This window comes from Thalassophryne amazonica, chromosome 7 (assembly GCF_902500255.1).
Source record: "Thalassophryne amazonica chromosome 7, fThaAma1.1, whole genome shotgun sequence".
Lineage (NCBI taxonomy): Eukaryota > Metazoa > Chordata > Actinopteri > Batrachoidiformes > Batrachoididae > Thalassophryne > Thalassophryne amazonica.
The window spans coordinates 19,012,965-19,026,868 of NC_047109.1; the positions used below are offsets into that span (position 1 = coordinate 19,012,965).

The 13,904-nt window shown below is 48.3% G+C and overlaps 1 protein-coding gene across 2 annotated transcripts in view; it reads left to right on the forward strand.

Annotated features, from left to right (window-relative positions):
• dyrk1b (dual-specificity tyrosine-(Y)-phosphorylation regulated kinase 1B) overlaps positions 1-13,904 on the forward strand; it is a 229,835-nt gene that overhangs the window by 115,926 nt on the left and 100,005 nt on the right. For both annotated transcript variants that reach the window (XM_034173932.1, XM_034173931.1), the window contains 2 exons: positions 9,462-9,581; positions 10,706-10,894. In XM_034173932.1, the coding sequence (XP_034029823.1) occupies positions 9,462-9,581; positions 10,706-10,894 (309 nt within the window). The remainder of the gene's footprint in view (positions 1-9,461; positions 9,582-10,705; positions 10,895-13,904) is intronic.

Sequence of the window (13,904 nt, forward strand, 5' to 3'; positions counted from 1 at the left end):
TATCCCTGAGTATGTTTGTCCAGTTTTGATTGACCTATACCGTTGGCTGAAGGGTAGTAGGTCAAACAGGTGGTTGCTGGGGTGGGATGTGTCTTTGCTGATGCTGGCAGCTCTGCTGAGGTAGTGAGAGCTGGCAATGTCTTCCAGGCTGGGCAGAGAGCAACCAGTGATCCCCTGGGCTGTTTTGATCACCCTCTGCAGCGCTCTCCTGTCTGCTGCTGTGCACACCCCATACCACGCTGTGATGCAGTACGTCAGGATGCTCTCGATGGTGGCTCTGTAGAACAACACCAGCAGCTTCTCCTCCAGATTGTTTCTCCTGAGCACCCTCAGGAAGTGGAGTCACTGCTGGGTTTCTTCACCACCACTGTGGTGTTGGCAGTCCAGGAGAGCCTGTCAAAGAGTTGCACTCCCAGGAACCTGATGGAGCTGACCCTTTCCACATGGTCCCCTTGGATGTAGAGTGGGGCTGGGTCAGCCCTATTCTTCCTGAAGTCCAGCATTATTTCTTTTGTTTTTGTGGTGTTCAGCGGCAGGTTGTTAGCTGAACACCACGCTGTCAGTCAATTTACCTCGTCTCTGTAGTCAGTGTCATTTCCCCCTGAGTTGAGCCCAGTCACGGTGGTATCATCTGCAAAATTTATGATGGTGTTTGTGGGATGGGTCAGAGAGCAGTCGTGCATGTAAAGGGTGAACAGGAGGGGGCTCAGCACACAGCCTTGAGGGGAATCGGTGCTGAGTGTGATGGTGGAGGAAAGGTGGGGGCCAAATTTCACGGACTATGGGCGGTTTGTGAGGAAGTCCTTGATCCACTGGCAGATGGGGGTGGAGATGTCCAGATGTGTCAGTTTCTGGACCAGGATCTCCGGGATGATGTGGTTGAAGGCTGAGCTGAAGTCCAGGAAAAGCATCCTCACATAGCTCCCCTGGTGCTCCAGGTGGCTCAGCGCGTTGTGGAGAGCTGTGGTGATAGCGTCCTCTGTGGAGCAGTTTGCCCTGTAGGCAAACTGGTGGGGGTCCAGAGTGGGAGGCAGACAGGCTCTGATGTGCTGGGAGACCAGTCTTTCAAAGCACTTCATGACCACAGGCGTAAGTGCAAAAGGCCTGTAGTCATTTATGCTCTCTACTGCTGAATTCTTTGGGACTGGAATGATGGTGGAGGATTTGAGGCAGGGTGGAATGATGGCCTGTGACAGGGACAGGTTGAAGATGCAGGTGAAACAGGTTGAAGATGTATGTGAAGCTGCAGTGAAGTGGCCAAAAGACAGCGAATGCCCTGTGAGTGCCCACTCGACCCCTCTCTTGGCAGGTGTCAGCCAAATTTGAGATGCAACACATGAGCATCTAACACACCCCCCCCCCCCCCCCCCCCGCGACACATGGCGTGCATGTCTTTCGTGCCCCCCGCAACACATGTGGCATGAGGGGGGCGGGGGCACACTTGCATGAAATACTGATATGTATATACAGACATGATCACAGCACAGCACACTCACTGGCCAGTCACTCACTCACAGCTGGAAATGATGGCTCAGTGCACACGACGTGTTACATTACAAACACAGAGACCACAGCTAGGACAGGTACATAAATAATTATTACAATAACAACATACACAATTACATAACAAATAACTAAAATGAATGATCACAGAACACAGAAACAGAGAGTGACGCTTTGTTTTGTGCACTGCATGAACAGGTGGGCATGACCCCAAACAGCAGCAGGTGTTGAGATCTCTCGGGTCCACGAGTCACAGCTGGAGAACACGTACTGTGTTTTGAAGGACATGACCATACAACTCTACGCCATGTGCGTAGAGTCGGCACGTGCGTGTGCCTGCTGTCCTCATGTGGAAACACATAAAAACATATGTCGCTTTTGCCACGGGCTGGATTGGCCACTCAGTACGCAAACTGGCAGGCTGCTCCATGTGAAAGGGACCATCTGATCATGTGAACAATCAGCTGGTGATTTGAATGTCACGTCACCCATGTGAGCTCTGGTCAGCATGATGCGGCATCTCTCCTTCGGCCCGCCGCTTGCTGGATGAACGCACCACTCGCTGGACACACACACACAGGGCCGGCTGGACACGCAGGGCCAGCAGATGTGTACATGATAATGTCGTGTTAACACCGGACGACACGCGAGCATCGGCGGCAACAGATTGCCATGTAATCCCTATGGAAGGATGCGTTGTGGCGCCACAAAAGTCCAAGCCACACAATGCGATGCGATGGACGCGAATTAAGCTATTTTGAGTGATTGGCGCATTTGTGGTGCGATATCGCGTTGCGTTGTGTTCCTCCCCAAGTTGAAAAATCTGAATTTTTTCATCTTGTCACGTTGCGATGACCAATCAGGGACTGGATATGTAGTGACATGGAGATGTCTGGAGTTTATACTTGATGTGGACATGTCCTGTCTCTGGCAGCCAGCCTGTGAGCAGGACTTATGGCCCCTTTGTCCTTTATTTCACAATTATGGCAGAGTTTGAGGGGAGAGCGAGCAGCAGCAGCCAGTTTTTTTTTTTCATGTGCACACGCGAACGAATCGTCCGTGAAGATTATTTTATTTATTAACTACACAGATGCATAATAAAACAAATGGTGACTGGTTTATAACACAATTATGACAGAGTTTGAGGGGAGAGCAAGTAGCAGCACCACAGCAGCGGCAGCACCCAGTTTTTTCTTTTTCACGTACGCGCGCGCATGAATCATCTGTGAAGATAATTTTATTAACTACAAAGATGCATAATAAAACAAATGGTGACTGGTTTATAACACAATTATGACAGAGTTTGAGGGGAGAGGGAGCAGCAGCACCACAGCAGAAGTGGCAGCCAGTTTTTTTTTTTAATTGTTCACATGTGCATGCATGAGCGGGACAGGAGGTCCTCAATCTGGGTCCTGGAGAGGCGGAAGGACCGCTGAAAGCAATCGTCATCCAGATACAGCTCCTGCAGCAAATAATGAAACTCCCCGAATTGGGAACGTCTCATGAGGATGCTCCCAGGGACGGCGCCGCTGGCACCGTTTGTCAGCTTTCCACGACAAATAGAGCACAGCAACTCGCTCCGTGTGATCAAGGTCCAGCATGTTGACTTGACTTCGAGCGGAATGGTAACTCCTATTTGATGACACATTGGGGCGAATTTTCGCAGCGAAAGCAGAGTGACACACCGGGCGATGGTGGCGCGTCCATCACCAGGCGAGGGAAGCGAATTTGTGGCATCCCGTGTCATCTGGTGTGAACGTGCCATAAGAGCGCACTGCTTCATTCATGTCATTTCATGACTGTATGTCTATGACCATGGGTCATCTGCAGAAGGACAGAAGGATCCTACTTGTATTGTCCGCTTGATAAGAGGGATTCAATAAAATGCGATTTTTTTTTTTTTTTTGTTATGGTTTGTGTGGTTTTTATTTTTTTCCCACACCAGCAACATCTGCGAACAAGGGGGGGGAGGTGTCACCCTGTGACCTCCTGCTGTTCAGACATCTGTGCTCGCAAGTTACAGCTGGGGCTCACCTGTAGTGGCTGGTAGAGTATGACATTGCATAACTTCACCGTGAACTGCAGAGGTTAGCTTGCTGTCCTCATGTTGGAATAAATGAAAACATATCACTTTAGCTGACTGCCATGTCAGCGCACCACAACAGCAACACAATATCGTGCCATGCTGAGAATCACAGTGAGGTGCATGTCACTTTCCCCACATTGTAATAATTAAAATACATAACACATTTGCAAGGTGGTCACCAGTGGAACACTGCGCACTGGACATGCCATGCCAGCCGATGTGTTCATGACACGGGAGCCAACTCTTCATGAGACGGGAGCCTGGCTGATGTCTTCATGAGAGGAGCGCATCAAGTATTTCATGTAAAACATAAAAAGAGAACAGTAATCCACGTCATTTCATTACTTCCTGGTGTACTTTTAGGTGGAGGTTAGCGCCGCTCCTTTTAACAGGAATTAAGTATTATAAATTATGATGTTTAATTAATCTTTTTGAAGTAATTCGACAAGGCTTTGTTTGTCTCTGTTGGTTTGTTTGTTTATATGTTTGTTTGTTTGTTTGTTAGTCTTGTCGAAGTAATTTGACAAGGCTCTGTTGGTCTATGTGTTGGTTTGTTTGTTAGTTTGTTCACCTTAAATTTGGAGCATTTTTCATCTGATTGACTTGAAATTTGGTCAGATAATGCAGACTGATGGTATAAGCCTTTGATTTTCGGAGTGGCATTATGTGGATTAAAAACATTACGTTTTGGATTTAAATGCAGTGAGTCACTCTTTGTTCTGCTCGTGGCCATGCAATGACGTCATCGGGCGCGTGACCCTTCTAAAGTCGTCTGTCGTGTTTTTTGTTGGAATATTTTTCCTCTCAGTGAGTTCCACTTGATTCTACAATTATCAACCTCCAAACCGATACGGTATGTGCCATTTCCTCCATAATTTACGGCTCATTTGAGTGTCTTTTTCCAACCTTGTGTTGTTCAGATTTGCAGAGTTTCCTGCCAAATGTATTTGATCCATGATTGAAGTGTAATCAGTCTGCACACTTCAGGAACTTTTAAAGTATGACGGGACAGAAAGGAGGGAAAAAAAGTTAAGATGTGCATCACAGCCTTTACGGTGTAGTTGAACAGATGTCCGGCTGCCCGCGGAGTGGCTGTGAACTAAAGCGGTTCTGTCTGGTTCATCACACCCGGGGAACTGTGTGAATCTAACACCATCTTACAGGCAACAAGCAGCATTTTGTTAATAAAAACCATTTCGTCATCGTTAACAGGCCTCCGTTCAAAATACTTATGAAATTTGTCTGCTTTCGTCCATTGCGCAGTTAAATGTGTCGTCACGTGTCAAACATACACTGCTTTTCATGCCGCAATACAGCCTTTAGATGCACAAAACGTGTCAAATAACACATGTTCCCTCTGTGATTTGCGCACATTTGTGTTCTGTTTCTACGTGATGAGGCATTTTAGTGTTTGACAAACTTTGTTTTTTATCCCGTCATCAAATGCATACAAAGTTGATAGATATACATTTGAAGATATTTATTATGTGAACACTTGTTGATTTCTTTTACCCAATTAAAGTGTTACAAATGCACACATTGAGACGTGCGCGCCTACATTATGATATGAAATCTTGATTTGTATTCAACAATATGATGAGCTGCTCAAAGTAATGATAGTCATGGAGCAAAATGGTTACAATTTTTAAGGATGTGGGACATGAATCAGTTGTGGAAACTGAAAGTAAAAGATCAAAAAGACCTTTCGACAAGACTGGTCAGAGTACCACTGACTTTTCGTTTGTTTGTTAGTTAGATTGTTCATCTTAAATTTGGAGCATTTTTCATCTGATTGACTTGAAATTTGGTCAGAACATGTAGACTGACTGTGTGTATAAGCCTATGATTTTTGGAGTGGTTCCAATAATATTTACCACTGATAATTGGGTCAAACTTCACAAACTTTGGGAACATTTAAATGAAAAACCACCCTGTGGTAAACACCGGAATTAGAGCTTTCTGTTATCAGATGGCACCACCTGGTGGCAAAAACCAGAAGTACAGGCAGATGGGCTGTGATCTAATGCCGCGTTCACACCGGGGGCGACCAGATACCACAAATTCGCATCGGTTGCGTGGCGACAGACGTGCCACCATCGCCCGGTGTGTCGCTCTGCTTTTGCTGCTAAAATTCACCCCAGTGCATCATCAGATAGGAGGAGCTTCCATTCCGCTCGCCAGCTCCGGTTGTCAGTCAAGTAGTAATAATAATAATACATTTTCTTTGTAACACACTTTACATTCCATAGAATCTGAAAGTGCTACAGAGGAAAGGCTAAAAACAAACAATATACAGAGTCAAAAACAATAAGATATTCATAAAGCATAACCACACAGATAAAATCATAGCATTTTAAATATTTTAACATTTTAAAAGGCCTTTTTAAATAAAAATGTCTTGAGGCCTTTTTTAAATGCCCCCACACTCTGTGGGGCCCTCAGGGTCTCTGGAAGGGCATTCCAGAGCCATGGGGCAACTGCCTGGAAGGCCCTGTCTCCCATGGTGGAGAGCTTGGATCTGGGCTGGTGCAGGCGGTAGGTGGACGTAGTGGAGCGGAGGGTTCTTGGAGCGGTGTGTGGCATGAGGAGTTCACTGAGGTAGGCAGGGGTAGTTCCATGTATGCACTGGTGGGTAAGGAGACAGAATTTGTACTGAATTCTTTGTTGAATGGGCAGCCAATGAAGGGATCTGAGGACTGGAGTGATGTGATCATATTTGCACCTCCTCATCAGGACCCGGGCAGCACAGATCTGAATCTGCTGGAGCTTTTGTAGACTTTTGCCAGGGATCCCGATGAGGAGGGCATTGCAGTAGTCCAATCTGGAAGAGACAAAGGCATGGACCAACTTCTCTGCATTGCGTTGGGAAAGGGAGGGGCGGAGTTTTGCGATATTTTTAAGGTGGAAGAAAGAGACCTTGCAAAGGTGACGGATGTGGGAGTCGAATGTGAGATGTAAATCAAATCTGACACCAAGGTTTGTAACGGATGAGGACAGGGAAATGTTATGATCAAAGATCGAGATACTGTTTAGGTTCAAGAAGGACTGGGTTTGGTGAGGGGTACCAATAAGGATGGCTTCTGTTTTGCTGCTGTTCAGTTGAAGAAAGTTATCAGTCATCCATGCTCTTATCTCCTCCAGGCAACAGTGAAGTGCAGATGGCAGAACTGTGGTGGAAGTGGAGTCCATTTTTATATACAGCTGTGTATCATCTGCGTAACAATGGAAAGAAACCTTGTGTTTATTGATTATCTGACAGAGTGGGAGCATGTAGATGGTGAAAAGGGTCGGCCCAAGGACCGACCCTTGAGGCACTCCGCAGCTAACTGTATGAGGTGATGATTTGGACTGTCTTAGGGTCACAAACTCTGTTCTGCCCATGAGGTATGACCCGAACCAGTTGAGTGTGGTCCCAGAAAGTCCAACTATAAACTGGAGGCGATGGAGTAGGATGGTGTGGTCCACGGTGTCAAAAGCAGATGATAAATCCAGTAATAAGAGGAGTGATGGTGAGCCCTGGTCCGCAGTCATAAGCAAGTCGTTCATGACGCGGACCAGGGCTGTCTCTGTACTGTGAGCTGATCGAAAACCAGACTGAAATTTTTCATACACATTATGGATGTGAAGATGACTGTGGAGTTGGGCTACTACAACTTTTTCCAGGACTTTGGAAAGCAACGGCAGGTTTGAAATGGGTCTGTAGTGGGCCAGGATTTCGGGGTCGAGTGAGGGCTTTTTCAGATGGGGGCGAATGACAGCAGTTTTGAGAGCTGGAGGAACCTGACCGGAGTGTTGTGACTGATTAATTATTGCTGTGATTAATGGACTGATGGCTGTAATGTGAGATTTTAATAGTGCTGTGGGGAGAGGATCCAGCAAACAGGTGGATGGCCTCATGCTTTTTATGATCCTCTCCACCTCTGTCTGAGTAATGCCTGAGAAGACAGAAAAACTGTTGAGTGGAGTTGAGAGAGTGATGTCAGAGGAAGATGGGGCTGTAACAGGGAGGGCTGACCGGATTGATGCCACCTTATTTGTGAAGAAGTCCATAAACCTATTGCATTGATCTATACTGCTGTCGGCATATGCGTGTGTGGGAGATTTGAGCAGAGAATTTATTGCTGAAAGTTAACATGAAGAAGTTAACATGATGGACCTTGATCACACGGAGCGAGTTGTTGTGGAAAGCTGACAAACGTCATGAGACGTTCCCAATTCGGGGAGTATCATTATTTGCTGCAGGAGCTGTGTCTGGATGATGGCCGCTTTCAGCGGTCCTTCCACCTCTGCAGGACCCAGTTTGAGGACCTCCTCTCCCGTTCACGCGTGCACATGTAAACAATAAAAAAAAAACTCAGCTGCTTGCTGTGGGGCTGCTTCTGGCTCTTCCCCAAAAATTGTGTTATAATTGTGTTTAGAAACCAGTCACCATTTGCTTTATTATACATCTGTGTAGTTAATAAATAAAATAGTCTTCACGGACGATTCGCTCGCATACGCATGTGAAAAAAAAAAAAAAAAAACTCTGCTCCTCATGCTGCGGGGCTGCTGCTCGCTCCAAAAACTCTGTCATAATTGTGTTTAGAGACCAGTCACCATTTGCTTTATTATACATCTCTGTAGTTAATAAATAAAATAATCTTCACGGACGATTCGCTCGCTTGCACGTTAAAAAATAAATAAATAAAAAATTCCGCTGCCCCTGCTGCGGGGCTGCAGCTTGCTCTTCCCCCAAACTCTGTCATAATTGTGACATAAAGGACAAAAGAGGCATAAGCCCTGCTCACAGGCTGGCTACCAGAGACAGGACATGTTCACATCCAACTCAGTCACACTCCAGACATCTCCACGTCACTACATATTCAGTCCCTGATTGGTCATGGCAGCACGACGAGATGAAAAAGTTCAGATTTGTCAACTTTGGGAGGAGGGCAACGCGACGTGATGCGTTGCAATATCGCGCCACAAACGCGCCACTCAAAATCGCTTCACTCGCGTCGCTTCATTTGCGTACATCGCGTTGTGCTGCGTGGCTTGGCGCCACAACGTGTCCTTCCATAGGGATTACATGGCAACCTGTCACTGCTGTCGCTCGCGTTGAGCCCGGTGTGAACGCAGCATAAGCGGTTCTCTTTGCTTTGTCACACTCAGGGATCTGTGTGAAACTTCAGACACCAAGCAGCATTTTGTTCAAAATCATCGTTTCATCGTCGTTCCAGCAGGCTTCCGTTCAGGTAAAATACTTGTGAAGTTTGTCGGGTTTGGTGGTGACCCGTCAGGAAACAGCAAAATACTCATAACTACAGTATTAAGAGGAAAAAAGTGGAGAAGCTTTTTTCAGCCCTGGAAAAACTTTCAAAATAAATATGACGGGACAGAAAGGAGTGAAAAAGGAAAAGTGTCCATGACAGCCTTTGCGGTGTCAGCAACTACAGCCAGGCTGTGAGAAGGTTCGCAGCCCGCAGTGGGGCTCTGATCTAAAGTGATTCTCTTTGTGAAACCTAACACCATCTTCTAGAGCAAACACAAGCAGCATTTTGTTCGTAATTGCTGTTTTGTTGTCGTTCCAACAGGCTTCTGTTCAGGTAAAATACTTGTGAAGCTTGTCTAGTTTTGTGAGAGTGCACGAAATCGCCGCTGCGGTATCATGCACACCTGTCCAACCATGCATCCCTCCCTACAGCAGGTGGAATGTTTCATTTTTCCCCATTTCGTTTTTGGATCACGGGGTTTTTTTTCGGGTTTCTGCAGCTTTCGTGTTATGTGTGAAGAGGCCCTAACAGAAGGTTTACGGTTCAAGACCAGTCGTGCTTGTGCTCCATGTCAGGAAGGCCACCAAAGATGACCTGACTGATATTGTGGTTCTTTGCAGGTGCTGTCTGATATGACCATCCTCCAGAGGAGGATCCCCCCGAGTTTTAGAGACCCTGCCAGCGCACCGCTGAGGAAGCTTTCTGTCGACCTCATAAAGACTTACAAGCACATCAATGAGGTGTGAAGCACACTGCCACTTCACAGGTCCTGTGATTGTGCCAAATTCAACACAATTCTGCTGAAAAAATATATTTCATACAAAGCATGGTTCAGGAAAAATTAGACTTGTTTGACAGAGGACAGATGGTTCAAGGTCAGTGAATTACAAGGAAATGCTGCAGATTCGCAACAACCCATTTATTTAGAAAAGCACAGGAACCATCTCGCACCCATCACAGGAGGTTTGATTTGTGTGCACACAGTCATCTCTACTTTATTACCCTGTCTCTGTCTTAGTCTCTGTCACCGTGTACACCTATCTCTAGCTTTGTCAATCTTTTTTTCTTTATATCTTCTCTCTGAGTCTACCTGTCTCTCACTCACTCACTCACTCACTCACTCACTCACTCACTCACTCACTCACTCACTCACTCACTCACTCACTCACTCACTCACTCACTCACTCACACACGTCTGTTCAGCTAACAAAGCGTTTCAGGTGTGTTCTTGAGGGCCATTTAGTTTGGTCTTGTCCAGAGATGGTAGCCTTCTCCTATGGTTAATGCTGGCTACTGATGCCAGGCGAACACCTACATATCAGGACTCAGAACCAGAAATACCACTCATTACTGCTGTCAGCCCAGACGTACCACTCATAGCTGCTGTAAACCAGGAGTGCTGCTCGAAGATGCTGTTAACCAGGAGTGCCGCTCGAAGATGCTGTAAACCAGGAGTGGTAATGTCGCAACCCCATCCCAGAGGCTCATGGGAACCCCCCCCCCCCCCCCCCCACCACCTGTCGTGCTCGCGGCAAGTCAAGGGAAAGGTTCATAATGGTCACAGGACTTTAGGAAGCATGAGTGAGATGAACCAGACCACATGGCTTGCGGTTCCAGCACAACTCTCCACTTTTTTTTTATTGTGACAATGAAATCCTGACTGAATAACACCAACCTGGACTTTGAAAGGCTCAGCAAAAACTGTCCAGATACTTTTGGACCTATAAATTTGGGAGGGGCCACAGTTAGACCTGTGGCGTTTGGCTAATTTGGATGTAATTACTCAGCTTTTTATTTCTGTGACTTAGTTGTATAACCAGTGTCTTTGTTTTGAGTAACAAACAGGAAGTGTATTGTTTCTCAGGTGTACTACACAAAGAAAAAGCGGCGGGCTCAGCAGGTTCCTCCCGAGGACAGCAGCACCAAGAAGGAGAGGAAAGTCTACAACGACGGCTTTGACGATGATAACTACGACTACATTGTTAAGAATGGAGAGAAGTGGCTGGACCGCTATGAAATCGATTCTTTGATTGGGAAGGGCTCCTTTGGACAGGTGAGCTCACCACGGCTACGGCATGCTTAGAGTCTGTTTCTGCAGCACCGCACAGGCTGCAAAATGCCTATCAAAACTTAAAGATTAAAGCTGAATGACATTCTGAAAAGTTGATATTTTCAAATTGAAAGCGCTGTGATTCATGGCATTAAGTCAGATTCTTGATCTAACCAAAGTCGAGACTGCACAACTGTGAGTTGGTTGTGCTGTCTGACTTCCACACACATCAACAGATCCGCAGGGTGTCATATGACTTATGAGGTTTACATACACACATGAGATATGAGGTTTGTTGTGTGGGCCGCTGAAGAGGAGGTACTGCTGGCCCACCACCACCAGAGGGCGCCCTGCCTGGAGTGCGGGCTCCAGGCACCAGAGGGCGCTGCCGCCTCACAGGAGCAGCCGGGGTGACAGCTGTCACTTATCACCTACGACAGCTGTCACCAATCATCTGATCTGCAGTGGTATATCAGCAAGACGACATCTCCACCTCTTTGCCGAGATATCGCTCTACCAAGGAGGTAAAGTACTCAGCCGACTGTGTTGTCTTTCTGACATTAATACTTTGTTACCTTGTGCGTTGGATAGCAGACATTTCTTCCGACGAGAGGTGGAGGTGGTTTTCCCACCATACGTGTTGCTGGGTGCAAACGCACCCACATTTAACTGTTTTTGTTCCTCGCCAGCAGTACCAGATCCGACAAGCGGAGGCAGCGGCCACCTGGGAGTTCGGGACTTGGCGGCTCCAGTATTCCCGGGGCTCGGTGGCAGAGGAAATCGTGTGGTTCCGGTTCTGCTTTGGACAGACGTCTCTTATCTTCGAGCCTGCCCACGTGACACATTTTGTGAATTGACTTCTTTGTCTATTATTGTAATCTGCTGTGTTTGTTGTGCTTATTCACAACAGTAAAGTGTTGTTATTTGACTTCCTCCATTGTCCGTTCATTTGCGCCCCCTGTTGTGGGTCCGTGTTCCTACACTTTCACAACAGGATATCTCGGCCAACGTCATGGACCCCGAGGGGCGTCAACCGGCTGTTGAACGGCCAATGGAAGAGCAGGGCGCACAGGCGTCTGCAGGAGGAATGATCGGTGAGTTGCAGCGAATCCTCACCGCTTTTACGGCTCGGTTGGATCTAATGACCGAGCAGAACGTCCTCCTTAACCGCAGGGTGGAGGCTCTCGCCGCGCAGGTGGAAGCGCGCCCTCAGGGCGCTGCTGCGGCTCCCCCTCCTGTCGATCCTGTGCGCAACAGTGACGTTCCACAGGTCGTTCAACGACCCCTCCCACCTTCCCCTGAAGCATACATAAGCCCTCCAGAGCCGTACGGGGGTTGTGTGGAGACGTGCGCGGACTTTCTTATGCAGTGTTCGCTCGTCTTCGCACAACGTCCCGTCATGTACGCGACTGATGCTAGTAAGATAGCTTATGTGATTAATCTGCTTCGCGGTGAGGCACACGCTTGGGCTACAGCGCTCTGGGAGCAAAATTCACGGCTCCTTCTGACATATGATGGGTTTGTGAGGGAGTTCAGAACAGTGTTCGATCACCCAAATAGAGGAGAGACCGCTTCAGCCGTGCTGCTGTCAATGAGACAGGGGCGCCGGAGCGCAGCCGCTTATGCAGTCGACTTCCGCATCGCGGCTGCGAGGTCCGGCTGGAATAGCACTGCCCTCCGTGCCGCCTTCGTAAACGGACTGTCGTTGGTCCTGAAGGAGCACCTGGTGGCCAAGGACGAACCGCGGGATTTAGACGGGCTTATTGATCTCGTTATACGATTAGACAATCGGTTAGAAGAACGCCGTCGGGAACGAGACGAAGGGCGTGGCCGGGCACGCGCCGTCCCTCTCCCTTCCGGTTCCGACCGAGTTCCGCCCTCCCCACGCTCCACGGCCTCTACGCTCCGTGTGGTTACAGCTCCCCCTGCTGATGAAGCTATGGACACGAGCAGGGCCACATTTAGGCCACCAGATAGACAGAGGAGGCTGGTCTGCGGAGCGTGCTTTGTTTGTGGCTCAATAGAGCATCAAGTGAGGGACTGCCCCGAGCGGTTAAACACCAACGCCCGCCCCTAGAAACCGGGCTAGGGGTGGGCCAAGACATTCACGTGGGACATACCCATATTGCCACACGACTCCCAGTTACAATCCTTTATGAGGATTTAACCCTGCAGGCCCCAGCACTGGTGGACACGGGCTCTGAAGGGAATCTGCTAGACAGCAGATGGGCCAGGGAGGCAGGGCTCCCTCTGGTGGCGCTTACTTCACCTGTGCAGGTGTGGGCACTAGATGGCTCCCTACTCCCTCTAATCACACATAAGACACCACCAGTAACTCTGGTGGTGTCAGGGAACCACCGGGAGGAGATCGAGTTTTTTGTGACTCCTGCCACCTCCCGTGTGATTCTCGGGTTCCCCTGGATGTTAAAACACAATCCCCGGATCGATTGGCCGTCTGGGGTAGTGGTTCAGTGGAGCGAGACCTGCCATCGGGTATGTTTAGGTTCCTCGGTTCCTCCCGGTTCCCAGGCTAGGGAGGAGGTCAGAGTCCCGCCCAATCTTGGGACGGTGCCGGTGGAGTACCATGACCTTGTGGATGTGTTCAGTAAGGATCTGGCGCTCACCCTTCCCCCGCACCGTCCGTACGATTGTGCCATTGATTTGGTTCCAGGCGTTGAGTTCCCGTCCAGCAGGCTGTACAACCTCTCACGACCTGAGCGCGAATCAATGGAGACCTACATCCGGGACTCTTTAGCCGCCGGGTTGATCCGGAATTCCACCTCCCCGATGGGTGCAGGTTTCTTTTTTGTGGGTAAAAAAGACGGCGGACTTCGTCCATGCATTGATTATAGGGGGCTGAACGAAATCACAGTTCGTAATCAATACCCGTTGCCCTTGTTGGATTCAGTGTTCACGCCCCTGCATGGAGCCCAGATATTCACTAAGCTAGATCTTAGAAATGCGTATCACCTGGTTCGGATCCGGAAGGGAGACGAGTGGAAGACGGCATTTA